Source organism: Staurois parvus, unplaced genomic scaffold (genome assembly GCF_062004578.1).
Source record: "Staurois parvus isolate SC_StPar_1 unplaced genomic scaffold, SC_StPar_1.0 ptg000365l, whole genome shotgun sequence".
Lineage (NCBI taxonomy): Eukaryota > Metazoa > Chordata > Amphibia > Anura > Ranidae > Staurois > Staurois parvus.
The window spans coordinates 7,905,281-7,933,082 of NW_028318161.1; the positions used below are offsets into that span (position 1 = coordinate 7,905,281).

The 27,802-nt window shown below is 43.9% G+C and overlaps 1 protein-coding gene across 8 annotated transcripts in view; it reads right to left on the reverse strand.

Moving 5' to 3' along the window:
* LOC149456320 (protein CutA homolog) overlaps nucleotides 1-27,802 on the reverse strand; it is a 77,682-nt gene that overhangs the window by 31,466 nt on the left and 18,414 nt on the right. The window contains exons 1-2 of one of the 8 annotated variants that reach the window (XR_016313915.1): nucleotides 21,287-21,562; nucleotides 6,110-6,177 (exon numbers count right to left, since the gene is read on the reverse strand). The exons of 1 other annotated variant lie outside the window; for it this stretch is intronic. Coding sequence is in view for 4 of the 7 variants with exons in the window: in XM_089685263.1 (XP_089541389.1) it covers nucleotides 6,110-6,177; nucleotides 21,287-21,305 (87 nt within the window). In the remaining 3 variants the exon portion in view is untranslated. Of the gene's footprint in view, nucleotides 1-6,109; nucleotides 6,178-21,286; nucleotides 21,563-27,802 lie in introns of those variants that run through there. 6 more of the 8 variants (XR_016313914.1, XM_089685263.1, XM_089685265.1 and 3 more) reach the window with 6 other exon arrangements.

Consider the following 27,802-nt stretch of genomic DNA (forward strand, 5'->3'; position numbering starts at 1 on the left):
CTCACAAAAGAAGAATGTTAGACTGCACATCACTGTAAAGCCATCATCTGTGACCCATATGGTCCAGACTGCTGGGGGCGATGTATGCCAAAAGTTGTATGGTCATGCTGGATGGACTGACAATCCGAGACAGCTTGGTTTCCATCGCTTGGATCAGTGATGTCACTGGAACCGGAGGTGGAGAAGAGGCTCGTGGGCGGCACACGTTGGGACCATGCGTGCTCCTTCTTCAGGACATGATGCGGCCATGTTCACTGCGAGCTGTATATATAGCAGGCTACATGGCCCAACAGTAGAAAATACAATGTTGAGAATATCGCTGTGACCAATTATAGACTATGTAACACATCAGCAAATTAACATTATACAATAAATAAAAGAGGAAAAAAGAAAACATGTAAAAATAGCCAACAGTTGAATATAATAATAAAATACAATATAGAAAAGACAGAATCAGGCCAATATAAGACTTCTATGAAAGCTATAAAAAACATTATACTTACATCACTTAGATTCACAACCCAGTTCCATACTCAACATAAGAAGATGGAACAGATTTTTCGTCAACATTGGGGAATACTCTTAGAGGACTCCCACTTAAAATCGTCCATATCACTGCTCACCAAGCGACTGAAACCAAGCTGTCCATCCAGCACAACCATACAGATTTTGGCACACATCCCCCCCCAGCAGTCTGGACCATGCCGTACTTTCTCTTCATGAACAATCTAAATGACACTTTCACCCAAAAGGTGTTTTAGAATTTTAGGATTACTACTCTTTTCAAATTATTGAGATCTGATTTTCCCATTTAGGCTTCATGCACACTGGTAACGGTAGCTATGTAAAGTCACATTAAAAATGTGAGTTTTTCAGCATTTTTGTATTAGCATTTTGACACGTGTTTATGCATTTTTTCATGTTTGCGTTTTTTAGAGGGTTTTTTTGACCAAAACAAATAATTTTTTTGGTGAAAAAAATTTTTTTTTGGTAAAAAAAAGTCCAAAAACTCTGGTTTGCCATGATTTACTGCGTTTTGAAGCGTTTTCAGCGTTATAACGTTTTTACAGCTAAAAAACTCCTCTAGAAACCCACTAGCTCTGGTGTTTTTTTCCAGCCAAAAAACACCCCTGCCAAAAAACGTTGATTACAGTCTATGTGTGCATGGACACATAGGATAACATGCTGGGGAGTTTACTAGCTATAGAAAAAAAACAAAACAAAACATCAAAAGCCAAATTGTGAGCTCACTAGAGGATGTTAGGAGCTCAATGGATTTCTGTCAACAGGTATTTTTCTATACTTGTGGAATTTTAAAGAGAAAAAACATGCAGAGATTTACATATTGCAGAGATATACTGCATACATGTGTAGTGCTATCACTGAAGGCACTGCTGGAAATCGGGCCAATTCCCCCCACACAGCACACACAGCCTGGCAAAACGAATTTTCAACACTCTCTTAAATGGCTCAAACAGACTAGGGGTTTTGGTTTTGTGTTTATTTTAGGAACAATGAACTTGGATGGGGAATCAGGGTGCATGGTATACCCCAAACTTAAGAAACTGTAAAACTTTATACAAGAAAACTCAGGGCTGCGAAGTCTCTGGCTGCTCTGTACAGGATGCGAGCTGAAATGCACAGCTTTAGGCTGCAGAAATCCTATAGTTCACCTACAGTAGTAGTAGTAACAAAAATAATAGTAGCACAGAACCTGGCTGTCTTGCCCTGCATCTGGCTGCACTAAGGTCCGTCACACTAAGTGGCGTGCTATTGGTTAACCTGCATAACTCCCGGCTGCACCTGGTCCTGACTTGTGAAATCTTGAATTCCACAGTCATTTCTCCTTTAAATGATGGCTAGTTTAAGTACTCACTGAGTCCCACTCATGGAGCTTTCTGACCTGAGAACTCATGGCTGTCCACTGCTGGTTCAGGCTGATTCTCTGGCTCTAATAGGTCATCAGCTAGGCCTAGCTGAGTCCGTGAGGCTGCACTAGTTTCCTAAGGCTCATCCCAGGGGCAGGGCCCCAACACAGGAGTCCCTCCTGACGTCTGCACCCTGAATTCTACTCACAGACTGCCAGGCTTCAGAATATTTATGGGTTTCTTCCACCCTTTCTGGGCCCACCTCCCTAGGGATTGGTAGAAGTTTCATAAACATTCAGACTGCAGCCTCTGTCCCTCCTCTCACTATGTTCTGTATGTTCCAGAATGCAGGGGGAGGTGAGAGAGCCACAGCCTGTGAAACACTGCCCAGCTTCCTAACCAAATTAACCGCTTCCCGTCCACCCTGTAGCAGTGATACTGCTACAGGGCAGCACGGGTGCTCAAAATCATGTATATATACACGTGTCCTACCCATCCCGGCTATTCGCTGCCTCAACTGTTAATCACAGTCCCGGCTGGTGATTAATTACTGAGGGAGATAACTGCAAGTAAACAATACAGTTCTCTCCCCTGTCAGCTCCTGCACACTGCTATGCATGGCTTTGCATAGCAGAGCCATGCATAGCAGTTTGCTTACAGTGAAGCACATAAACACAGCACACAGTTAACCCAGTATATATACCGCCATTTCTAAACATTATAACTTTCACATAAACCAATAAATTTACACGTATTGGGATTTTTTTTAGCAAAGACGTAGCACAATACATTTTGGTCTAAATTTATGACGAAATTTGATTTTTACTGGACATGTTTAATAGCAAAAAGGAAAAAATATAGTTTTTTTTCTCAAAATTGTCGGTCTTTTTTTTTTTTTTAAAACAAAAAATAAAAACCGCACAGGCGATCAAATCCCACTGAAAGAAAGCTCAGTTTGTGGGAAAAAAGGACATACATTTAATTTGGGTGCAGCGTTGCATGACCGTGCAATTGTCAGTTAAAATAACGCAGCGCCACAACGCAAAAAATGGCCTGGTCAGGAAGGGGAGTTAAATCCTCTAGAGGGCAAGTGGTTAAACCCTGATCATCTGGCTACAGAGGAGCCAACTAAATTTGTCTAACCACTAGGAGAGTGCTACACGGGTTAATGCTAAATCTAACAAATGTATTTTTACCCTTGAGATTCTGATGGCTTGTCTACATTTTTCTTCTCACAATATCATGTTTAGAAAGAAGATCCAAAGACATATCATCATTTTTCCGAAATATTTTTGGTGTGAAGAAATAAACATCTTTCTTTCCTATGTCAGAAAATTGTTTGGGAACATACATTATTTCCTTCTTAGTGTTGTTTTGGTGGTTGCACGATTTCTACCTCTGTTGTACTATGAGACTTGAACATTTACTCTCTCACAAGTCACATGCATTTGGTGTCCAGCTCACTGAATTATTCACTGTAATCTATTGTGTTTCTATGTAAATAATGCAGAGTAAAACGAAGAGGGGACCCTGTTATTGTACACAATCCACTGTAATAATGGGATATTACCATGTTTGAGGCAGAATAGAAATTGTTATTCTGTTGCTAACGTGTATGCAAAGTGCTAAGTGTTCTGGAGCATACATTTAAGTCTAATAGAATTCACTCCATCTTTCATTATTATTTTATTATTAGTTATTATAAGTTAACAGAGTACTGGCAGAGCATAGCACTTGCTGACTTCCTCCTGATAATGCTACTGGTCTGGCTGTCTCTTGCTTTAAAACTGATATAGAACATAAAAGCCACTGGAGAAGTCAGACATTCTGATGTGGAAAATCAAGATCGGGAATTTAAGAAACATTAAAATGGGAGGATGAGCACATAACTAAGCAACTAACATTTTGAGCAGATATCACCAACGTCAAACTTCTATGAGCTCAGGTGTACTTTATGTAGAGCCAGGTTTTCATTGATTTGTAGAGTGCATATGATAGTGAGTTGTTCAAGCAGTCACCTTTTATCTGAGATGGGGAATGCCCATTTACCATGCTCAGGATACAGCTGCAGGCCCCTTTAACTCAGTTTCCTATAACAATTGCTTAGTGGTTAGTACTTCTGCCTTGCAGTAAGGGTTATCTAGTTTCTACCAAAAACATGCTGTTAGGTTCATCGACTCTGGACCAAATTGGCCCTATTAACTGTATGCATGTGACTTATGCAGGCCACAGACGGTTCGTTTATTGGCCGAATTTTCGTCTGAAAGAATAATCGGCCGATATTCGCACCGTTAGTGGGGCAATGTCATCGGACGATTTTCGCGGTTCCTCCTCATTTGTTTTATCGGTCATGCTGGAAAATTTACGAAAAACGGCCGATATTCGTAATCATTGGTGGGAACAGAACGACCGATGTTTCCATTTTCGGCCAAACATTCGGCCGATAAACGAACCGTCTATGGCCTGCATTAGACTGTAAGCTCATTGAGGTCAGAGACTTATGTGACTGTACAATATATGTAAAGTACTTTGTGAATTGTCGGAACCATATAAATATCTGTCAAAAAAAAAAAACTCCTTGGGTTACTAGACATGTCCAGGGAAGATAAATTCCACAGCTTCTCCCCCTCAGCAGATCAGAGAGGTAACACCTGATAAGGCAGAGGTAGCTGGTCAAGTGATCTTCAGTCTTGTGAGAGACCAACAACTGTCAGAAGCGATGGGAAGGTAGCTGAGCTGGAACCTAACTGTGTGCAACTTATCTGGAAGATTCAGCTACTGTGGGGAACCCCTTCCCAATTGCTACCAGAGTAATCCCGTTCAGTGGCCCTTTGGCCCTGGATCCTTCCAGCCCTTGTCTGTATTACCAGAGCTACCCAGGACTTCACTGAGAGGAATGGTCTTTATGAGGTTATAGAGAGAATGCAACCACGTTACCCTGATTGAGCCACAGGGACATTGCGGAGAAGACAAGCAATGACAGCCTCATCCAGAGAATTCCGTCATTTTCCTTGTGAATTTTCTTTTTTTGTTATGGGAGACAGCTGTTGCTACTAAAGTACAGATTGCTGGTTACAGCTTAAAGGTTTTTTCTGTACTGCTGTCTACTCCATTTTTCTTGTCTAAGGAGACTGCTAGTCTGTCACTTTTTTTTACTTAGGGTGCCCTGTGCCCTAACCCTCTCTCCCTGAGTTTTCTACTATTGTGAGCAATAAACTCACATTTTTGTTCATTATAAAAGTGACTAGCGCCCATTTTTCTACACTGTCCACCATCCTACATTCCTAGCAACCTGCACCCTGAGGTGAAATGTCAACCCTCCCTGTCTTTGGGGGTAACCGCCATGCTTCCACGGTCAAAGGGTGCTACATAAGCTTAACTACTTACCTACTTGGCACTTTTACCCCCTTCCTGCCCAGGCCAATTTTCAGCTTTCAGTGCTTATGCACTTTGAATGACAAATTGTGCAGTCATGCAACACTGTACCCATATGAAATTGTTATATTTTTTTCACACAAATAGAGTTTGCTTTTGGTAGTATTTAATCACCACTAAGTGTTTTATTTTTTTACTAAACATACAAAAAAAAGACTGAAAATTTTGAAAAGAATAAAGTTTTTCTTAGTTTCTATTAAAAAATTTTGCAAACAGGTAATTTTCTCCTTCACTAATGTGCACTGGTGAGGCTGCACTGATGGGCACTGATAGGCAGCACTGATGGGCACTGATAGGCAGCATTGATGGGCACTGATAGGCTGCATTGATGAGGCGGCACTAGTGGGCACTGATACGAAGGCACTGATAGGCGGCACTGATGGGTACTAATAGGCAGCACTGAAGGGCACCAATAGGTGGCACAGACTGGCAGCACTGAAGGAAAGATTAGTGGCACTGACGAGCACAGATTGGCAGTGCTGTTGGGCATTGATAGGCACTTTTGGGGCTGCACTGATAATCAGGACACAATCAATGCCCTGATTATCAGTGTAGATATCTCCTTTCACACTTGCAGGTTATCAGCAGTACTTTCCTCACGCTCTGACAGTGCCAATGTGATTGGCCCTTTAACATGTCATGTAATCAGCCATGTCCAAATAACACAGCGATCACAGAGAGTGCCAGGGGCGCGGTTCTAGGAGGATGTAATTTGGCTATAGCGCAGTCAACAAGTGGTTAAAGGCAATCTATAGTCAAAGCATACACTTTGACATCAGCATTGTAATAGCATGCAAAATGCCCACCTGCTGCCTCGGCCTTCTGTAATTAGTCCTACCAAGCTGGGTGGGAATTCTGCTGACATGGAGCTCATCTGGAAAAGAAAATTATAGTAAGTATTTGTCATTCAATTTTCTGTTTTCCTGATGGCTCCATGTCAGCACAACTGGGAATTAACTAGCCACACAGGGAAGGGATAATACTACACACTCCTTAATTCTGGCTTGAAGCAGAAGCCTGGATGCCTCTGTCAAACTCAACTATTAATAAGACTGCTTCTATACAGTAATGAGCCATGAACGTATATATTGCCACCCATATAGTTGTCTTGCAGATAGTGTCTGGGAACACTCGGCCTGCTGCCGCTCACAAGGTCGAGACCCTTCTGGTGGAGAGTGATGTGATCCCCCTGGCACAGCCAACCCTTTCAGCTTGTAGGCCAAGGAAATGAGCTTCACCAACCAAGAGGCAATAATCTTGTTGGAAGCCGTGAAATCATTACACGCTCCACCTGGAATGACAAACAAGTGCTCTGACTTCCTGATGCCAGATGTTGCTTGATGTAACATTTTAAAGCTTGGCCCACATCTGATGGGCTAACTTTTTGGGTACTCCCCAAGAGGGACGTAGGAAGCACAACTTCTTGTGTGATAAGGTCTCTGAAGGCCACTTTAAGCACAAATTTGAGCATCAGCATGAGTACCACCCTGTCCACAAAGAATGTGAGAAAGGGTTCTTTAAACTCCAAGGCAGCTAATACCGATACTCTTCTGGCTGAAGTAATTGTCACTAGGAGAGCAGTTTTCAGTGAGAGGTACCACAGGGGGCCACTTTGAGTGAAGCCATCTGATGCATAAAGTCCAACTTGGACTTTTGGGAGATCCCACTTCGGAAATAACAATCCCTTAGGGAGGATTCAACCAAATGGCAGCTTGAAGAACGGTATAATTACGTGTTGGATACCCACTATATGCCGGTGAAGGCAGACATTGCTGAAATGTGGGTCTATAGCAGGATTCTCAACTAAACAGGTTGAGGGGCTCCAGAGGGTTTACATAATGCAGAAGAAATTGGCTTTTCAGTTTCCTCATTTTTCTGTAAAGTCTGTTTTGGGATCTGGAGCCTGGAGATTTAAAAGTGATCTGGGATGAAATCTCCAATCCTGGGTCCATATTTTATGAACCCCCAGCACACTAATTGTACAGGTGTGTGCAGGGCTTTAAAAAACAACCCGACTCAGATTCTGGGCTCCACCCCGGCAGACAAGAGGTCAGTGCCCAGGAGTCAGGAGGGCTCCACCTAGGAGAGGTGGAAGCCAGAGCAGCAAGAGGCTGCTAGCTGTGTGCTAAAAGCCATTTTGGAAGGAGTCTGTAGGAGACAGCTGTGAGGCTAAAGTGTAAGGCCAGAGCGGCAGAAATCTGTGTACAAGCCAGGAGGCTGATTATTTGTTTTGTTTGATGGTAGATACCCCTGCGTGGGAAGCATGTTGTGGAACTTTCTTTTACATAAAATTGGGCTAAAAGGCCTTTAAAAAAGAATAAAGTGAGTGGCTGTGTGCTGGAAAAACTCTACCATTTGATGCTAGTTCTCACATTACACATAAACCTAACTCAAGCTCTGCCTGTAGAAACTTCAGAACGTGACAGACTTGTGAACAGCTCAGTGTAAAACCTTGATCAGCAGAAGTCCTGTGAATTTATGATATATTCCACTATAGGCACTGTTAGAGCTTTCGTAAGAGTATTCACAACTTTTACACAGCACTCAAGATCTATTAGCCTCTGTCTCTCAAGACCCAAGCCATCAGCTTGAGCCTGTCAGGTGCTGGACAAATGGGACTTTGGAGAAGATTCGATCAGAGGAAGTGGATCCATGACACTCATTAGAAGAGCAGAGGGTACCAAGGCCCCTTCAACCAGTCTGGGATCACCACCAGAACTGTCATCTTCCCTTGCCACAGCCTCAGCAGGAAGCTGAGAATCAGGGGGAGCGGCAGAAAGGCATAAGCTGTCTTGGAGATCCACTCTGCAATCAGCATCTCCACCCCAATTGCTTGTGGATGCTGGACCCTGGAATAGAACTTTGACAACTTGGTGTTGACTGGAGATGTGAACAGGTCTGCCTCTGCAGGAAATTACCAAGCTCCATTAGTTCTCAAAAGACTTGTCTGGACCATTCATGGTCATCCAGGATTGTCCTGGACAAATAGTTTGCCTGAAGATTCTTCTGTCCGGGCACATAGGCCGCAGATAACTGCAGAATATTGACTGGGCCGACTCTAGAAGCAGAGAAACTTCCTTCAGGAGGGAGAGACTGTGAGTGTCCCCCTGTTTCCAGATATTGGTCACAGTTGTTGTACTGTCTAACTTCACCAGGACAGGTCCACCCCGGATGAGATGAATGAAGGCTAGGAGAGCCTGAAATGCCATTCTCAACTCCAGGATGTTGGACACCATCTTGGACCCTTGAAAGAGGCCATTGGTCCTGAGCCCATTGCTTCTGAATTAAGGCTTCTCAACTACTTTGCTGGTGTCTGACTGCACCACCAACCACTAGGTTGTCAGATGGGAATGACATTGCAGAAGATTCCACCACAAGTTTAAGCACACTTTCATACAGGGTGTAATCCATATATTCTGACCTAGGCCCTCTGATTGCCACTGGTCCAGAAACCCGATTTGAAAGGGGGTGAGAGTTCAACTGAGTCTCCCTGATTTGCTGAAACAAGGCGATTTATGCGGCCCAATCTGAGATGTGAAGGACACAATTTAGGACCAGAATGTTATCCAAATAATGATATATTCGGACACCTTGCAGCCTCAGGTATGCCACCAGGGCCAGAAGAATCTTCATGAACAGCCTGGGTGATGTGGTCATACCAAAGGGTAGACATACAAACTGGTAGTGGAGCTGCCCCACTGCAAACCGTAGAAATTTCTGACAGACTGAGGTGAGTAAATACCAGAAAAATTATTTTTCTGGGGTAATGCAACTATCATCCCTTGATCCAGGAGGGTTCCAATGTATTCCAATAGGGCATCCTGTTTCTCCTTTGACAAAGGCATCTTTGTCGGAACAAAGATTCTGCGGGGATGTTTGAGGAACTTCCAGGCGTTACCGAACCAAATGGAAGATATCACCCAAGGCTCCTTTATACTTTGCGCCCACAGCTGATGGAACTTGTATAACCTGGTCCCTACTTGACAAGTGTAAGCTGGTGGATAGTCAAAAGGACTTGTGGGACTCCTTTCCTAGGTTCGTCTCTCCAACTTGTGGTTTGCAGCAGAGTTTGGCCACTGTCAACAAAATTCTCTCCCTGGCTTTAAAGACTTATCCTCTTTGACTCTGAACCTCAGCAACTTCTTGCACACTGCACCTCTCCTGTGAAGGAGCCCCTGATCCTGGAGAATAAACTCTGATTTTTCACCTGTGGCCTTTGCACTGGCTCTAACCAACTTATTTTCAAACAGGGACAGCCCTTCAAATGGTATATTACACCATCCCTGTTTGGATGCTGGGTCTGCCACCCAGGCTCTCAGCCATAGTGCTCTTCTAGCTGTTACTGCATTAGGCATGACCCTGACCAACATCTTAATTAGGTCAATGGGTGCCACTGCCATAAAGGAAGCTGTTAGCTCAGCTTTGCCTAGGTCATGTTCCATTTCCGATTTCGGAACCCAGGCCTCCATGGCCTTAATAATAGCCGCTAAAGCCATAGAAGGCCTACATGCCCCACCAGCAAGTGTGTAAATCTTTTTAAGATCTACATCCACTCTCTTATCCAACATGTCCCTGAAGGTTATTGCATCATCTTTTGAAAGGGTTACATGTCCAGAGAGGCACATAAGTGCTGCATCCACAATCAGAGGCTCCTCCAAACTCTTAACATTCTTAGAGTTAAATGGGTACAATTTCACAAACCAATTTTTGAATGCAATTCTTTTGTCTACTTGCTTCCATTCATTCACTATTTATGTCCTGGATTTCCTCCGTGAAGGGGAAATTCACTCCTCCCTCCTTCATGTTTGCAAAGTACTTCCTTTTGTTTTTTCTGCAGTTCTTCTATCATGTCCTTTCAAAGCAGGGCCTGCCTAATCTCTTTCACAAAATGCTAGACTTAGGCAAACCCATCGTAATCTTTCTCCTCCTCCAAGGCAGCATCTGATTCCGAAGGATCCTGGGACTCTGGAATCACCTTAGTGGCTGGCGGCATTGTGATACGGAGCATGAGGTGGACAGAAACTGGAGCGGCTGAAGCTTGCAAATGTGACACAAACGCCTTTTTCATTTGTTAAAATGCTTGCTTCATTAGTGAAACATCTCTTCTTTATCGGGCTCTTGGTGTTTGCTTCTTTCAAGCAAGCCTCACAAGCTGTCCTGACCGGTATGTCTCTTCCAGAACATGCCCAGCACCCTCATGGTCTGGGTTGCTTGCGATGTGACTCTCTCTGATATTGCGACAGGGAGTGCTGACCCCTAGAGACGGAACGGGAACAAGAAGCTTCTGTCCTTCTACAGGAGCATCAATCTTCTCATGAAGATGACTGCCTCCTATTCCTTCCTGGGCTCCTTTCTTCTGATTGTTGAGAGGAACTGTGGCTGAGACCTGAGGCGCTGGGATAGCACAGAATGAAAGAAGAAACTAGTGCTTGACCAGAAAAGTTTGCATGTGCATCTGTCCACGTCTCCCCTACCTTCTTTGCAAGCGCTGGTCTTTAGATGGAGTAGACATGTTGCCACTGCTATAAAAAAAAAACAAAACAAAAAAGAGCCATGGCAAAAAGAACAGCAGGCAGTCTACAGGACACAAGCCTTGCAGTTGCAAAACATACCTGGGAGAGGGGAACAGCAGACACAGGCAGGCTGAAGGAGCATGACAGCAGGGCAGCAGATGATTCAAGACAGAAGCATCTTTAAATTTTGGCTCCTTTAACCTGGCTCCGCTTCCACCCTCCTCTAATTGGTTGAGTGGGCTGTCAGCATGTGCTCCACGCTGGCCCGCTTGCACTCTTCAAGAGGCGCCCATGGATCCTCCGGTAACTGCCACCGAACAGCCACCCCAGCAGCCGCAGAGCACACCCGATAAGCCGGCTGTCATTAGCCATGACCTGATGCCACCCCAAGGACCAGCAGTGGGGCTCCCTGACAAAAGTGCCATTGGCAAAAAGAGCAGTGACCACGTCCAGCGCTAAAACACATCTGAACGGACAGCCAGTCATTTAGACTGGTTAGGAGGGGAGATGCCACCAGTTCTGCCTGCAGGAAAAAGAAAAAGGAATACCAAGGCTGAGGTGGGCCAAAAATTTATTGATGTATGTCCTGACCAGGCAGGGGGTGGGCGTGGCCTCACCCAGCTGTGTTGCCATGGAGCTATCAAGAAAGTAACTGTATCTCATGAAAAGTTATCTTTTTCTTTCTAATGAAAGAGTACAATTTTAATATGTTACCCTTTTCACCTAGAACCCCGGCCCGAACTCCATATTATTAGTAGCATTTGTAAAAATTCAGTAACTGTTTTATCTTGTATCTAATAAAGAGAATTTATAGAATCAGCTGGTCCCATAGAAAAGGAAGTAATCTAAATAATTGTTAAAAAAGGTAGAGTCTGACCAAACCAATACTACCCAGAAAATACTGGGTAGTAGAAGTTCTTTCCTCCTCCTTTTTCTCTTTCTTTTATTTCACTTTTTTCTCACTCACTTCTCACTGATCCATATGTACATTATTAATAAAATTTAAACATTTTCTCTTGACTTAAGCCTGCATGTGAAAGACCCCGCTTATATACTAGGAATAATGTGTTCCTGAGGCCTTGTATTGCACTGATGTTGTCCATGTTATTGAATCTCTAAAGGTTTTTGAGATGTATCCTGCTATGCATTTTTCATTATCCACTTTCTCATTATTTAAGATAAAAGCATAATACATATATTGTTTTTTTTTAGGACAAACAAGACTTTCTTTTTGTTAATATTGTGTTGCAACAATTTTTTTTTTCTCAATCCTTAAAGCGGAGTTCCACCCCAAAGTGAAAGCTCTGCTTGTTTGCACCCCCTCCACTGCCATATTTGGCACTTTTTGGGGGGGAGTGGACACCTGGTTTCGCCACAGCGGTGAGCCGGAAGTTCGGCCTGCCTCCTTTTTCCTGCAATCTTCTGGGACAGTTCACAGATCCCAGAAGTCTTCCTGACCAATCAGGATGCGCAGCGCGATTCGCACATGTGCAGTGGGCACACGGCTGTGAAGCTGCAAGCTGTCACAGCCTGGTGCCCACAGTTGAGATATGGCACTGGGGAGAGAAGGGACAGTGCGGGTGAGCACATCAACCCTAGGACAGGTGAGTGTGCGTTTATTAAAACTTTTAAGAAACACAACAATGACTAAAACTCAGCTTTAAACAATTAAAAGTAACAAAATGCACTTTTTTTTAGCAGTGTTAGTTTAAAAATAAATAGGCTTGCTGCACATAAAAAGTGCACATTTTATTCTGTAATTTATCCTGTTTAAAATGACACTAAAATCTTCTTGTTGACTCTGTAGTTTCTGAGAAACAGCATGTGCATTTTTAAATCCTGGGGTTAATCCCCTGTGTCTTCCTGTTTGCAATACCATTGGCTGCTATGCCTTGCATTCCCCCTACCACCGGTCTTGGCACATCCCTCCTGTAGTTCTCATGTCAGTGAACAGTGATGCAATCCCGCTGGCTGTTGTGGGCGGACCAGTCTGAGACTCCAGGTCTGAACTGCCCACAATGGAAGTGTGCCCCTCCTCCCATCCAATAATAACAGCTGTCAGCAAGCCTGGAGCTGAAAGTATTTAACTCCAAACATGCCTGAGAACAATACAGGCAAGCTGGGGTAAAGGATTTCACTGGGGATTCAGAAGACTCTGTGACAGCCTGCAGGGAGCCAGACATCAGTCATCACTATTACCTGTGCCAAACCCTGGGAAAGATAAGGGATTTTATGGCCACTCTGTATAAGCAGAGGAGAAGAGGGGAAGGAGCTGAGCTGCTACACTGACTTAACCCCATAGCTGCTGGGGAGGGAGCCGAGCCTGTGGCTAAACTTTAACCTCTAAATTGCCAGACACCTTTACATTGTGCTACTAAAAGCACCCACTGATAACCCTGTCTAGCAGTTGAGTTGTTAAGTCCTCATGCACACTGGACGTTTTTACAGCTGCTGGTTTTGGCTTTTGGCATTTTTTTTCTACAACCAGTAAGCTCCCCAGCATGTTATCCTATGTGTCCATGCACACATAAGCTTTAATCAGCGTTTTTTGGCAGGGGCGTTCTTTGGCTGGAAAAAAAGTGGGTTTTAGAGGAGTTTATAGCTGTAAAAACACTCTAACGCTGAAAAACATGGCAAACCGTCATTTTTTTTAAAAAAATAATTTTTTTTTGTGGAAAAAATGCTAGAAAACGCAAACGTGGAAAAATGCTAAAGAAACACTGAAACACTTTTTAACGTGATTTTACACAGCTAACGCTACCAGCATTAATAAAACACCCAGAGTGCATGGAGCCTGTTAGCCACAGGCTTATCTTCCAGGGATGTAACATGTTTGCAAAGAAGGGAGGGGAGTACAGGGGTGGAACATGCATGCAGAGAGAGTACAGCGATGGAACATGCATGCAGAGAGAGTAGTGATGGAACATGCATGCAGAGAGAGTACAGCGATAGAACATATGTGCAGAGGGCATATAGGGATGGAACATATGTGGAGAGGGGATACAGGGATAAAACATGTGTGCAGAGAGGGTACAGGGATGTAACATGTGCGCTGGGGGGGGGGGCATTGTTGTTACTGACCACCACCGTAAGGTGGACATTTTTCCTAGTGATTTACAATGACTTGGTTTTAGTAAGGGCTACCCTGAGACCTAAAAATTATTTTAGGGATTCCTGTGGGGTAAAATGTTGAGAACTGTTTTAAAATGTATAAGTGATATAGTACAGAACAGATGCCTCTCCAGCTACTGTAGAACTACACGTCAAGCTTACCCTGCCAATTAATACCATGCCACCATACATGCCTACCTATGCCAAACAATGTTTAGTTACCACAACTGCTGCACATAGGACATTCTTTAGTGACCCATCTGAAGGGAAATTTCCTGTTTCTGTGACCCCCACTGGAGGGAAACTTCCTGTTTCTGTGACACCACTGGAGGGAGTCTTCCCTTCACTTCCTGACCCTATGACCCCACTGGAGGGAGGCTTCCTGTTTCTGTGACCCCACTGAAGGGAGACTTCCCCTCACTTCCGGTCCCTGTGACACCACTGGAGGAAGACTTACCCTCATTTCATGTCCCTGTGACCCCACTGGTGGGAGACTTTCCCCCCTTCCTGACCAGGCCAATTTCTGCTATTTGGCACTGCACTATTTCAACTGGTAATTACTTGGTCATACAACACTGTACCCAAAAAAATGTATGTCCATTTTTAACACGAATAGAGCTTTCTTTTGGTGGTATTTGAACACTACTGGGTTTTTTATTTTTTTATGATAAAACAACAAAAACCAAAACATTTTGAATAAAAACCCATATTTTCTACATTCTATTATAAAAATATCCAATAAACTCAAATGTAGTCATAAACTAAGGTCAAAATGTATTTTGCTACATGTCTTTGGTAAAAAAAAAATCCCTATATGTGTATATTAAGTGGTTTGTGTGAAAGTTACAGCGTCACAAACTGTTGTGTATATATATTGGAATTTATGCAGCTTTTACTTTTTGACTGCCTAGCACATTTCTTGAGGTGCTAAAATGCCAGGGCAGTACATAAACCCCCAAATGACCCCGTTTTGGAAAGTAGACACCCCAAAGAATTTGCTGAGATGCATGTTGAGTTCATGGAAGATTTTATTTTTTGCCACACATTTTTGGAAAATTACAATTTATTTTATTTACATAAAGTTGGCACTTAAATTATATATTTTTCACATGGGTATATGTGGAATAACACCCCAAAACACATTCTGCTACTTCTTCCAAGAAAAAAATCTGAAAATGCCTGAAGATTACATAAAACCCCCAAACATTATATATTTTCTGAAATCAGAGACCCAGGAGAATAAAATAGTGGTTGTTATTTTATGGAGCATGATATTATCAAAACATAAGTTATTTTTAGGGCACAAAAAGCAATGAATTATCCAATTTTTTTGTAAAATATAAAAGATGAGGTTGCATTGAATAAATAGATATCCAATATGTCAAACCTAAAATTTGTGTGTGCTTGTGAAATGGCAACAAACTTTAGTAACCCTATATTTTAAAGCTCTCATAGGTCATCAGTTTAGCATTACGGAGGAGGTCTGGTGCTAGAAATATGTCTCTCATTCTGGTGTGTGCAGCGATATGTAACATGTATATCGCAAATTGTCGTTTTTATGCTTAGGCACCCCAGAGTGTGCCTTTACGTTTGTACGTGTGTACATTCTGTATGTGGGGGTGGGGGCCTTTGAACAATTTTGGGGGTGTTATATGCGTGGGTGTAACTTTAATTTTTTTTAAATAAAAAACAAATTTTTTTTTACTTAACTTTTTTTTTCATCACATAGGGGACAAAAAGTCCCCTATGTGATGATTTAAAGTGACAGGTTCTCTTTTTTGAGACATCCAGGGTCTAAAGGACCCTGCATGTCTCCCCTGTATGTAATGCAGTGCACATCGCACTGCATTACATTCTTTCCCGGCCATCTGTCAACGGGGACCCAAAAGTGATGTCACATCACTTCCGGGTCAGGACAAGAAGGTGAGGGGAGCAGATGTGTCTGCTCTCTTCCCTCCTCTATACCCACCTGCACCCACTGATTGGTCCCGGGCCCGCAGATGGGCAAGCAGAGCCCGGGAAATAGTGGGCTGGGGTAGAGGCTGGCACCGTAGCGGGCTGTGTGGAAGCAATCAAGCAGCAGCACTGCTGCCCGAATGCTTCCACTTGACAGATGAGCTCTGCTGCTTGCCTGCAGCAGGGCTAAAGATAAAAAAAAACCTACCTGGAACTGCATGTCCCAGGTGTCGGGCGATATAAATTGAACATCCCTGTCTTGTGAGTGCATTATTTTTTACTTTGTAACAATAAATGTACAGTAAATCCCCTACCTTCGAATGATCTCCATTCTAAGAGTGCGTTTGTAAGTCCAATTCACTTGTAAGTCCAACAAAATTACCCTATGTACCCAATTAACACAATCAGCCTAATACATTACTGTAATAGGTTTATAACACATTTCACACATAGAAAAAAGCTTGAAATAAAATGGATTCCTACATGAGAATGGATGCCAGACAAGTGAACTAGGGCTTGTTCATATGTGACTAATTTCTAACTCCTGCCAAACGCCCCTATAGCGCTTCACAGGCGTTTGGGAAGAGTTTTTAATGCTCCTCAAATGCTCCCCAAACACCCTATGCACGTTTTGAGGCATTTGCCAAGCGACCACACCACGAATGCCTATAATGAAGTTTAATAGTATTAACGCTCCAGAAACGCCTTGCAAACACCTGCCAGGCGTCACCATAGACTTGAATGGAAGGCTTCAACTCCTCCTGATTAGTCATGAGGCGTCAATTTTGCTGTGACGCGACGCTAACACTTCAGTGTGAAAAGCACTGTGTGCTGCCATGTGCAGAATTTTCATTTGAACGTTTGAACGTTAAAAATGTTTCCCAAATGCCTAACACCTGCTAACAAAGCTAGTGTGAACTGAGCCTTGCATGATTGGACATATCAACACATGTTCGCATCTTTGAAAGTTTGCAATTGTATTGTGATGAGCACTATGTTCTTCTCTGTCTTCTTTGAGCCCAACTGCTTGATACATTCCTGAGTAGCAGCGTCTACTAATCAGCCTGCAGTTTTGGTCCTGATATTAAAGTTGATCTTTGTGGGTCGAACCACATTGAGGTTATCTTACCAGGATACATTTATAAGCATTTGTCCTGTTCCCACATTGAAAGAAATATACAGTAATAGCTCGGTTTACAAATGCCTCGGTTATTGTAATTTTCGGTTTACGAATGAAAATCCATTGAAAATAATGCCTCGGTTTACAAATTTTTTACAAATTTGTTTCACAATACGAAGTGTATGTCAGTGCTGATTTTTAAATGCATTTGCTGGCTTTTTTTTTTTCTTCACTATAGCTCACAGAATTAGCTGTCACTTTCCTCGGAGTTAACAGAAACTTTGTTTCTTTTAAGAAACTAAAAGGAAACATTGTTTCTCTTAACTCGGGGAAATAAACTAAAATAAAAGCTTCTTTCTTTTAGCTGGGGGGAAAGTGACAACTGAATTTCTGAGCTATAATGAAGAAAAAAAAAAGCGGTAATTACATTTAAAAACCGGCACCATAAATAAAAAAAACGGTGTGGGGTCCCCCTACCATCCATACCAAGCCCTTTGGGTCTGGTATGGATTTTGAGGGGAACTCCCACGCCAAAAATAAAAAAAAAAATGGCGTGGCGGTCCCCCCCAAAATCGATGCCAGACCCTTATCTGAACATGCAAGGAACCCCCCCTCCTGAACCATACCAGGCCACATGCCCTCAACTTGGGGGGTGCTCATTGATGTCACATGGGGTGGGGTCACATGCATGATGTGCCCAGGTAACCCTGCCCCTTACATATTTAAGAACTGTCAAACCAACGGAGCAGGCAGAAGGCTGGAAGCAATCGTCGGGAAGCGGAGCCTTTTTTTAAAATAATTTTTTAGGTCGGGGGTGGTGGCATTGTGATTGACATTGGATCTACTGTGGGGGACATTCTTTTAGTTTTTTCTGTTAATAAAGGACTTGTCAAAGACCGTGTCCTGTCTTTTTTCACACACTTTTTGTTTTTTGTGAATGAGTAGGGGTACCATGTACCCCATACTCATTCACATTGGGGGGAGTGGGATCTGGGGGCCCGTTGTTAAAGGGGGATTCCAGATTCCGAAAAGCCCCCAGCCTGTAGACCCCCACACCCACCGGCCATGGTTGTGGGGAAGAGCCCCCCTGCCCCAAAGCACCCCCCCCATGTTGAGGGCATGTGGCCTGGTATGGTTCAAGAGGGGGGGCACTGACAGCTGAATGTAAAGAATTGCCGGCAATTAAAAAAATTAGTTAGAAATCGGCATGGGGTCCCCCCTCCCATCCATACCAAGCCTTTTGAGTCTGGTATGGATTTTGAGGGGAACTCCCATGCCAAAATGTAAAAAAAAAATGGCATGGGGGTCCCCCCAAAATCCATACTAGACCCTTATCCGAGCATGCAGCCCAGCAGGTCAGGAAAAGGGGGGGGGGGGGGACGGGGGGATGAGCGAGCTTTCTGGTTACAGGCCTGCATCTATCTTCATGGGCTGTGTCTATTTGACTCACTTTTGAAAATTAATGTCTTTGCAACAATGACAGTAAATCAATGAAATACTCATGCCATTCTTTAATATTAGCTGACAGGTGGAAACCTAAAGGCGAAAATTCAAGGCATAGATTCTTTTAAGCAAGTCTCAGGGATACTCTGAGATTTGAGGTATCCGGGAATTGTTCATCAACATGAATTTCTTGTGCAGTATTAGGACTTTAAACAACTGTATCAATAATGCTAGGTGCTAACCAGACTGAAGTTGGAGAATTAATAGGAACATTAAAAATGCTAGCATTAAATTACTACTAAAATCATGAATTCATTTAGAAAAGTGGTCTCTAAACTGTGGCCCTTTGTTTGCCTTTATCCAGTCCTTGGGGCACTATTCCTCCCACTTATACGAGACACTATTCTGCCAACTGACACCAACACTGGGGCACAGTCCAGCCCCTCTAAAGTCTGAAGTACAATAAACTTGCCCTTTGTTTAGAACGTTTGGATACCCCTGATTTAGAAAGTAACTTACACACCTGTCCACCCATGTATGGTGAACTACGCATGCGCAACTCACTGTAGACATTCTGCAATGCCGAAGCCAAATGAACTCCTACTCATGCATAGGAGTGATGTCATATCAGCTCAGCCAATGAAAGTGGACAGCTACCGATACCCAGAAGCTGGCTGTTTGAAGATGTCAGTGGCTAGCGAGGAGCGCCAGGATGCTGTATCACTGGAGTCAAGGTGGGTATAGTTCCGCTAAAAGTTGAGAGTAATTACCACTAGCAGAAACAGCTCCTTGATATAAAACTTGTTGCTGTGCAGGCTGTGAGCAGATGACTTGAATCCTGTTAACCTTTTCCTGCCTTGATTTACCTGCTGGCGAGTGACCTCTTTGGCTACTAACACCCAGTGATCTGTGAGTACAGGCTAGCAGACCCTCCTCTTTCCAGCGTTACTCGTTGGCTCAGTGATGGCAGCCCATTCATAGCGGCCTACTAGGAGTTACTCCACCCTCATCCCTTCCTTCTGCCATGCTTCCTGCTGCTTGTTGCTGGAGGGAAGGCTCCTGCCCAATACTACTCCTAGCTGCAGGTCAGGTAACAGAGTATCCTCAATGCTGTCTTTGCCTCCTCTACACTGAGCCATCTGATGCCAAACCTCCTCTTTGGGCCATTGCTTGCTGCTTCTTCTTCCAGTAGTTCCTCTTCCACTTACCAATCTTCACATACTAGGCAAACTCCCTCCATGGTGGCAGCAGCTTCTTCCTGGGTGGTGGAAGTTCAAGATGCTAACCTCAGCGACTTATAGGTCAGCGTATTACAACTCAGGAGCTCACAGATGGTGTTCTTTTGACAGCTTACACCCTTGACAGCTCGTCACCCTTTTATAGGGTCCCAAGACACCTATAGAATCTTCTAAAAGGACAGCTGACCTTCTGCATGCTCCCCCCCATGAGATACAGGTGTGGGGGAGCCTAGAAACATGCCACTGCCACAATCCCATGAGGGAGACTGGGTCTTAATACAGGCTTCCCCCTTTTCCCTCTCATTCCTTTAGTTTATTTTCAATTTCTGAGGACCTCATATCTCATGTTACAGTGCTGCCTGCACACATTGAAAATGTGGTGTATTTCTTGTACTGACTCTGCCTCCCAAAACGCCTCCTCTCAGAGTCTCTGTAATTCAGAAGGCAGGTTCTGTGAAATGTGTGATGTACTACATAATACATTAAGAAGGTAGTAATGTCCTTAAAGAAAAAAAAAGTCTGTCTGCAAATTAACGTTATAATGTGCTAGCATGCACTGCATACTAACACATTATGGTATACTTACCTTAAAACAAAGCTCTCCAGCAATGCACTGTCACCACTAACAGGGCTTCCATCTTCACCCTGTCTTCCTTCCGGGTTCACGGGCCCCAGCCCAATGAATGGCCAAGCTGCGATGGTGTCACCCCCAGGCATGCTGGCACAGAGCTCTGAAGGGACGGCATAGGTATGCTGTCCCTTCAGATCGGATGCACCGGTGACGTCACTGGCTGCATCTCGTGTGAATATCTTGTAAACCATGCAAGTATAAGAGATATTCATTGTACCTACAGGTAAGCCTTATTATAGGCCTACTTGTAGGTACAAGTAAAAACCGGACTTGACTACCACTTTAAATTTCATGCAACAGAATGTTGCTTATTACAAATACTGTTCACAGCACAGGGTAGCCTATAAACCCTCTACCTTTTGCACGTGAAAACTACGCTTCTACAGGTGTCCCTTTCTATGCCTGTCCATGCCTTTCTGTTTTGCCTGTGGCATCATCCTTTCTGAATAGCAACAGCTGAATCAACATAAGCCCCAAATATCCACCTTTCAAAAATGTTATCAAAACTTTCCATCCTTCTTTATAACTCTGTGTTAAACATGAAAATATGCAAAGAATGTAATAACCCAGTGTATAATGCAGTCTGTACTGTTAGAAAAGGTTAAAATCCAGCAACACACAGCGCTGTAATTGGGTGAAGTTAACCCTTGTGTGTGCACATTTGATTCTGAGTCCCTGTGAAAAGGGGAAATATCAAACTAAGTGCCCACTGCATTGTTGCATTGAGACACTAGACGCCCCCAGCCACCCATCAGTTGGAATTTCTTCATCATCTCAACATTAATGATCTATGTAACACAGACAGCATGGAGGTACCATGCCTGGAAAAGGGACTGGAGAAGTCTGAAAAGTTGGATTTTTAAATCTGTTCAATCAATGATATCACTTTAAAGTTACACTTTCTCTTTCAATCTTGTCTATAATTGTACAGCAATCTAATTCAGAGGCGAAGAATAAAATCTTGCACTTACCAGCAGCACGATCATCCATCCTGGGCGATGCCAGTTCTGGGAAGGTGACCAGCACCCTGTCATCCTTTACCGTCTCCTGCCACGAGTTCCCTCATGACCCAGGATAGTGGTGGGAAAGGGGAGGAGGGAGGTGAGTCCTGTGTGCCAGCCTGAGCATAAGCTGGGTCTGTGCCTGTAAAATATGTGAGTCCTCCCCTCTCTCTCTCTTCTCCATCTCTATTTCTGTCTCTCTCTTATTCCATCCCCCATCTCTTTTTCTCTTTCCTTCTCTCAGCCCTATTTACTTAAAGTGGAATACCAGCCAAAATGTGATTTTAGTTTAGCATGAAATGGGAAGGATTAGAAACTGACAGATGTTTCCTGCTTTCAGTTTCCTCTTTGGGGATTTTTTCCTAATTTCCTGTGTGGTCACTGGGACAGGAAGTGAACAGAGCTTGCTTGCTGAAATTTTGGAGTCTTGGATAATGTACATCACTTTCTAGATCAGAGCCAGCTGAAAGGATGGGAGAAAATTGTATCTATATATACACACACAATATATTGCCAAAAGTATTGGGATGTCTGCCTTTACCCACACATGAACTTTACTGGCATCCCAGTCTTAGTCCGTAGGGTTCAATATTGAGTTGGCCCACCCTTTGCAGCTATAACAGCTTCAACTCTTCTTGGAAGGCTGTCCACAAGGTTTAGGAGTGTGTCTATGGGAATGTTTAGCCATTCTCCCAGAATAGCATTTGAGAGGTCATGCAGTGATGTTGGACGAGAAGTCCTGGCTCGCAGTCTCCGCTCTAATTCATCCCAAAGGTGTTCTATCGGGTTGAGATCAGGACTCTGTGCAGGACAGTCAAGTTTCTCCATGTCTTTATGGACCTTGCTTTGTGCACTGGTGCGCAGTCATGTTGGAACAGGAAGGGGCCATCCCCAAACTGTTCCCACAAAGTTGGGAGCCTGAAATTGTCCAAAATGTCTTGGTATGCTGACGCCTCAAGAGTTCCCTTCACTGGAACTAAGGGGCTAAACCCAATCCCTGGAAAATAACCACACACCATAATCCCCCCAGCACCAAACTTTACATTTGGCACAATGCAGCCAGGCATGTACCGTTCTCCTGGCAACCGCTGAACCCAGATACATTCATCAGATTGCCAGAGAAGCGTGATTTGACACTCCAGAGAACATGTCTCCACTGCTCTAGAGTCCAGTAGCAGCATGCTTTACACCACTGCATCCAATGCTTTGCATTGCACTTGGTGATGTAAGACTTGAATACAGCTGCTTGGCCATGGAAATCCATTCCATGAAGCTTTCTACACACTGATGTGCTAATTTGGAGGCCACACAAAGTTTGGAGGTCTTTATCTGGAGGTGATTGGAACACCTGAATCCAATGATTTGGAGGGGTGTCCCAATACTTTTGGCAATATAGTGTGTATATCTATCTATCTATATATAGAGAGAGAGAGAGAGAGAGAGAGAGAGAGAGAGAGAGAGAGAGAGAGAAAGCATGGGCTGGAGTCTCTCTGTATATAATCTCTTTGTATGTTGAGGGTTCCTTTATATTTATATTTTCTCTTCTATTCAATGAATTGTATGTGTGGGAATAGAGTACAGTTCGGTTCATGCTGCCATGCAGTGTTTTCTGCTAGGTGGAGAGCGTGATCCTATGACTGGTAATCTGTGTAGAAGGTGAAAATCTCTTCAGAATGTGTGGCTGGTGTATAAAGAAGCCATTCAGGATGGCAGAGCAGTTGGTGCCTGGCACAGAGTGTGTAATTTATGCCTCGTACAGACTGCCTTTCCATTTACCCATATGCTACAAAAAGTATAAGTTCTCTGTATGCCTGGCCACCACCACAGGGCTGTCCATCCTGTATCCCGAGGGGCTCTCTCCAAGTGTCATTCCATGACAGCATAAAATAAAAAAACTGTATGAAAACTGGAAGAAAGAAAAATACATGTTGGACAACCTTCCAAAGTGAGAAAGAGGAACACTTTTCTATTCTAATGTTTTGAGGAGTAACTGCGGGCTGCACTCCCAGTCACTTTGGCCAAAAAGGGATGGTCAATATTTGCTATGCAGAAAGCAGAGTTGTACTTCCCTCCTCTCCGAGACTGCAGATCAGGATACATTTTATTAACACTATTTGCAGTACACCCAATCTTCTGAATATCAATATCTGATAATGGTGACGTCAAAGTATAATTGCAACTGTATTTTTAGTGTACGATGGGTCACTAATACTATAGGGACATCAGGCAATGTTGCTGGAAATACAAGCAAACCTGTAGAAAGTCACAAATTACTTCTGGGGAACTGGGATTTTTACAGGGCAGGCCTGTAAGTGTATTCCCAGCAGCTGGAATTTTGACACAGCATCTACTGAAATCGAGAAATACCTCATGGACCGCACTGTTTCCTTTTCCTGGCATAATCAGTGCAAGGCTGGTGGCAGTGTAAGATTGTATACACCATGAAAAAATAGCCCACAAATGACATTTCTCCCTTTGGGATTAACTTCCTTATTGTCAAACTACAGATTCATCCAATGCTCTGCACAATTCATGACAATCTTGACAATTCCCCATAGGTGTTCTATTGGGTTCAGATCAGAAGACATACTTGGCCACTGAATCACTTTCATCCTGTTCTTCAGCAATACAACAGTGGTCTTAGATGTGTTTTGGATCATTGTCATGTTGGAAAAGTGCACGATAACCAAGGGCACGGAGGGACAGTAGTATCTTCTTTATCAATATAGAGCAGTACATCTGTGAATTCATGATACCATCAATGAAATGCAGCTCCCCAACACCAGCAGCACTCATGCAGCCCCACAGAAGGACACTGCCACCACCATGTCTCACTGTGGGCACCGTGCATTTTTCTTTGTACTCCTCACCTTTGCGACGCCATACAGTTTCCAAGCCATCAGTTTTGTGTGTGCAAATTAACAAATCTTGTTTGCATTCAATGGCCCTCATTTGTGGGAGTATTTTGTAGCATAGTGTCCCATAAAAATGTTGATTCTGAAAGGAAAGGAAAGGTTTTCTGACAAATCTGTTTGGGGTGTACTCATTTATGCTGAGCACTGAATACACTATATTGCCAAAAGTATTGGGACATCTCTCCAAATCATTGCTTTCAGGTGTTCCAATCACCTCCATGGCCACAGGTGTATAAAATCAAGCACCTAGGCATGTAGACTGCTTCTACAAACATTTGTGAAAGAATGGGTTACTCTCGGGAGCTCAGTGAATTCAAGTGTGGCACCGTGATAGGTTGCCACTTGTGCAATAAGTCTATCCATGAAATTTCCTTGCTACTAAATATTCATGGTCAACTGTTAGTGGTAATATAACAAAGTGGAAGGAACTGGGAACAACAGCAACTCAGCCACAAAGTGGTAGGCCATATAAAATGACAGAGCGAGGTAAGCGCATGCTGAAACACACAGTGCACAGAAGTCGCCAACTGTCTGCAGAGTCAATAGCTAAAGACCTCCAAACTTCATGTGGCCTTCAGATTAGCACAACAAGAGTGCATAGAGAGCTTCAGGAAATGGGTTTCCATGACCAAGCAGCTGCATCGAAGACTTACATCACCAAGTTTAACGTAAAGCGTCAAATGCAGTGGCGTAAAGCGAGCCACCACTGGACTCTAGAATTGTGGAGAGGTGTTCTCTGGAGTGATGAATCATGCTTCTATGTCTGGCAATCCAAAGATGTTTGGGTTTGGCGGTTGCTAGAAGAACATTTGTCTGGGGAGATTATGGTGTGGGGTTGTTTCTCAGGGGTTGGGCTTGGCCCCTTAGTTCCAGTAAAGGGAACTCTTAAGGCGTCAGCACACCAAGACATTTTGGACAATTTCATGCTTCCATGAGGATGGCCCTTCCTGTTCCAACATGACTGCGCACCAGTGCATGAAGCAAGATCCATAAAGACAAGGGTGAGCGAGTTTGAGGTGGAGGAACTTGACTGGCCTGCACACAGTCCTGACCTCAACCCGACAGAGCACCTTTGGGATGAATTAGAGCGAGCCAGGCCTTCTTGTCCGACATCAGTGCCTGACCTCACAAATGCGCTTTTGGAAGAATAGTCAAACATTCCCATAGACACCATGGCCGAATCTAGGGGGGTACTGGGGTGGGCTGTACCCCCCCAGATTTCAGTTGTGCCCCCCCAAGCTGGGTGCCCCCTATGTACACTATGCCCATGACCACTGAGCTTCCCCCTCATCCCCGCACTCAGAACTAGCTGCAGTGAACTACAGTAAACAGTCTGGACAGGAGAAGTGACAGTGGCAGAGAAGAGAGAGTGTGAAGGAGGTGCGGGCTTCTCTGTGATCTCCTGCTGTCATAACAGCGATCCTCCATATAGAAGGTTACACAGGATCGCTCTTAGATATGACGGTATACGGCTTGACTACCCACCCCCATCTCCTCCAAAGTTTGCTAAACTCCTGGTAATGTGGATAAGGGCGGGTAATCAAGTCATCGAAGGATCTAAGAGCAATCTTGTGTAACCTGCTGCATGGAGGACAGAAGGGAGATCATAGAGTACCTGCATTTCCTCACTACTCCTGTAGTTCCCACATGTAAGATTGGGGGAGGGGGAGCTTGTGAAGTAGGGGTGGCTGTTTGTGCTGGTAAGGGTAATTGTGGGGGAATGTGTTAGTAGGCAGGATTGGGGAGGATTTGTGTTAGAAGGGGGAAATGGGGGGTGGGGGATTACTGCTAGGAGGGGGGAATAGGGGAAGATTAGTGCTAAGAGGGGGGGGATTTGTGCTAGGAGGGAGGATTTGGTGGGGACAGAGATTTGTGCCGGGAAGGATAATATGCAGGTGGTTGTGCTAGGAGTGGGGGTTTTGGGGGGGAAATTGTACTAGGAGGGGGGATGTGGGTAATTTGTACAGGTAAGGGGGATTTGGGGGCCGATATGTACTAGGAGGGCTGATTAAGGGGGGGAGGATTTGTACTAAGAGGATTGGGGAGGACGATTTGTACTAAGAGGCGGTATTTGGGGGGAGGATTTGTGCTAGGAGGGGGGTTTAGGGGAAAGTATTTTTACTACATGGGGAGAGGATTTACATTAGGAGTGGGGATTTGTACTGGGGGGATCGGGGAGAGAATTTGTACTACGAGGGGGAATTAAGGGGGAGGATTTGTACTAAGAAGGGTGATGGGGGGGGATTTGTACTACGAGGGGAGATTTGGGGAGAGGATTTACACTAGGAGTGGGAATTTGTACTCAGGGGGATTGGGGAATTTGTACTTGGAGGGGGAATTTTGGGAGAGAGTATGATTTTTTTGGCCATGGAAGATTTGTGGGATTGGGGGGCAAAGATTTTGCTGGGAGGAGGACTTGGACTGTGAGGATGGGGAATTTTTGCATTTTTGGTTGGGTAGAATTTGAGCTTGCTTAGGGAGTTAACGTGCTACTTAGTGCTGTTTTTTTTTTGGAGGGAGGGGTGGAAGGTGGGGGCGCAGTTTGCTAAATGATCTTGTCTTGGCACTGTCCGCTTGCACATAAGGAACTTAACAGATCCTCTCCTCCCCACATAAAATGTAGCTGTGATCAGATTCCCAAACACAATGTGCAGCTGACTGCTATGGTGCAGTTCTGACCTGCGAAATTCCCTGACTGCAGTAGCCAGCTACACAGTGTGAACCCTGCCCTGCTAACCCCTGTCCTCTGCCATGCTAACCACTGTACACTGCCCTACAAACTAATGGCCTGTGTACACTGCCCTACAAACTGCTGACCCTGTCCTCTGCCCTGCTGACGTCTTATACACTGCCCTGTCGACTTCACATCCTCTGCACCCGACATTTTTCACTGCAATCCCAAATCAGACCGGCTAGATCCGGCCCTGATAGACACACTTCTAAATCTTGTGAACAGCCTTCCTAGAAGAGAAGCTGTTATAGCTGCAAAGGGTGGGTCATCCCAATAATTTTGAAATACAGGGTGTGTGCATGTATATATATATATATATATATATATATATATATATACACACACACACCGCATTCCAAATTATTATGCAAATTCTATTTAAGTCACAAAGATGAAATATTTTGTTTTTCAGTTTAACTCATGGATGGCATTGTGTGTCAGGGCTCTTTTGATCACTGAAAACAATCTCGGACACCTGTGATAATTAGATTGGCTGGTGAGCCCAATTTAAGGAAAAACTACTAAAGGAGGGTGTTCCACATTATTAAGCAGAGCACCATTTTCAAGCAATATGGGGAAGAAAAAGGATCTCTCTGCTGCCGAAAAGAGTGAAATAGTTCAATGCCTTGGACGAGGTATGAAAACATTAGATATTTCACGAAAACTTAAGCGTGATCATCGCACTATTAAGAGATTTCTGGCTGATTCAGAGCACAGACGTGTTCGTGCAGATAAAGGCACATTGAGGAAGAATACCATAGCAGCAAACAGATATTTGAAGCTGCTGGTGCCTCTGGAGTCCCACGGACATCAAGGTGTAGAGTCCTCCAGTGTCTTGCA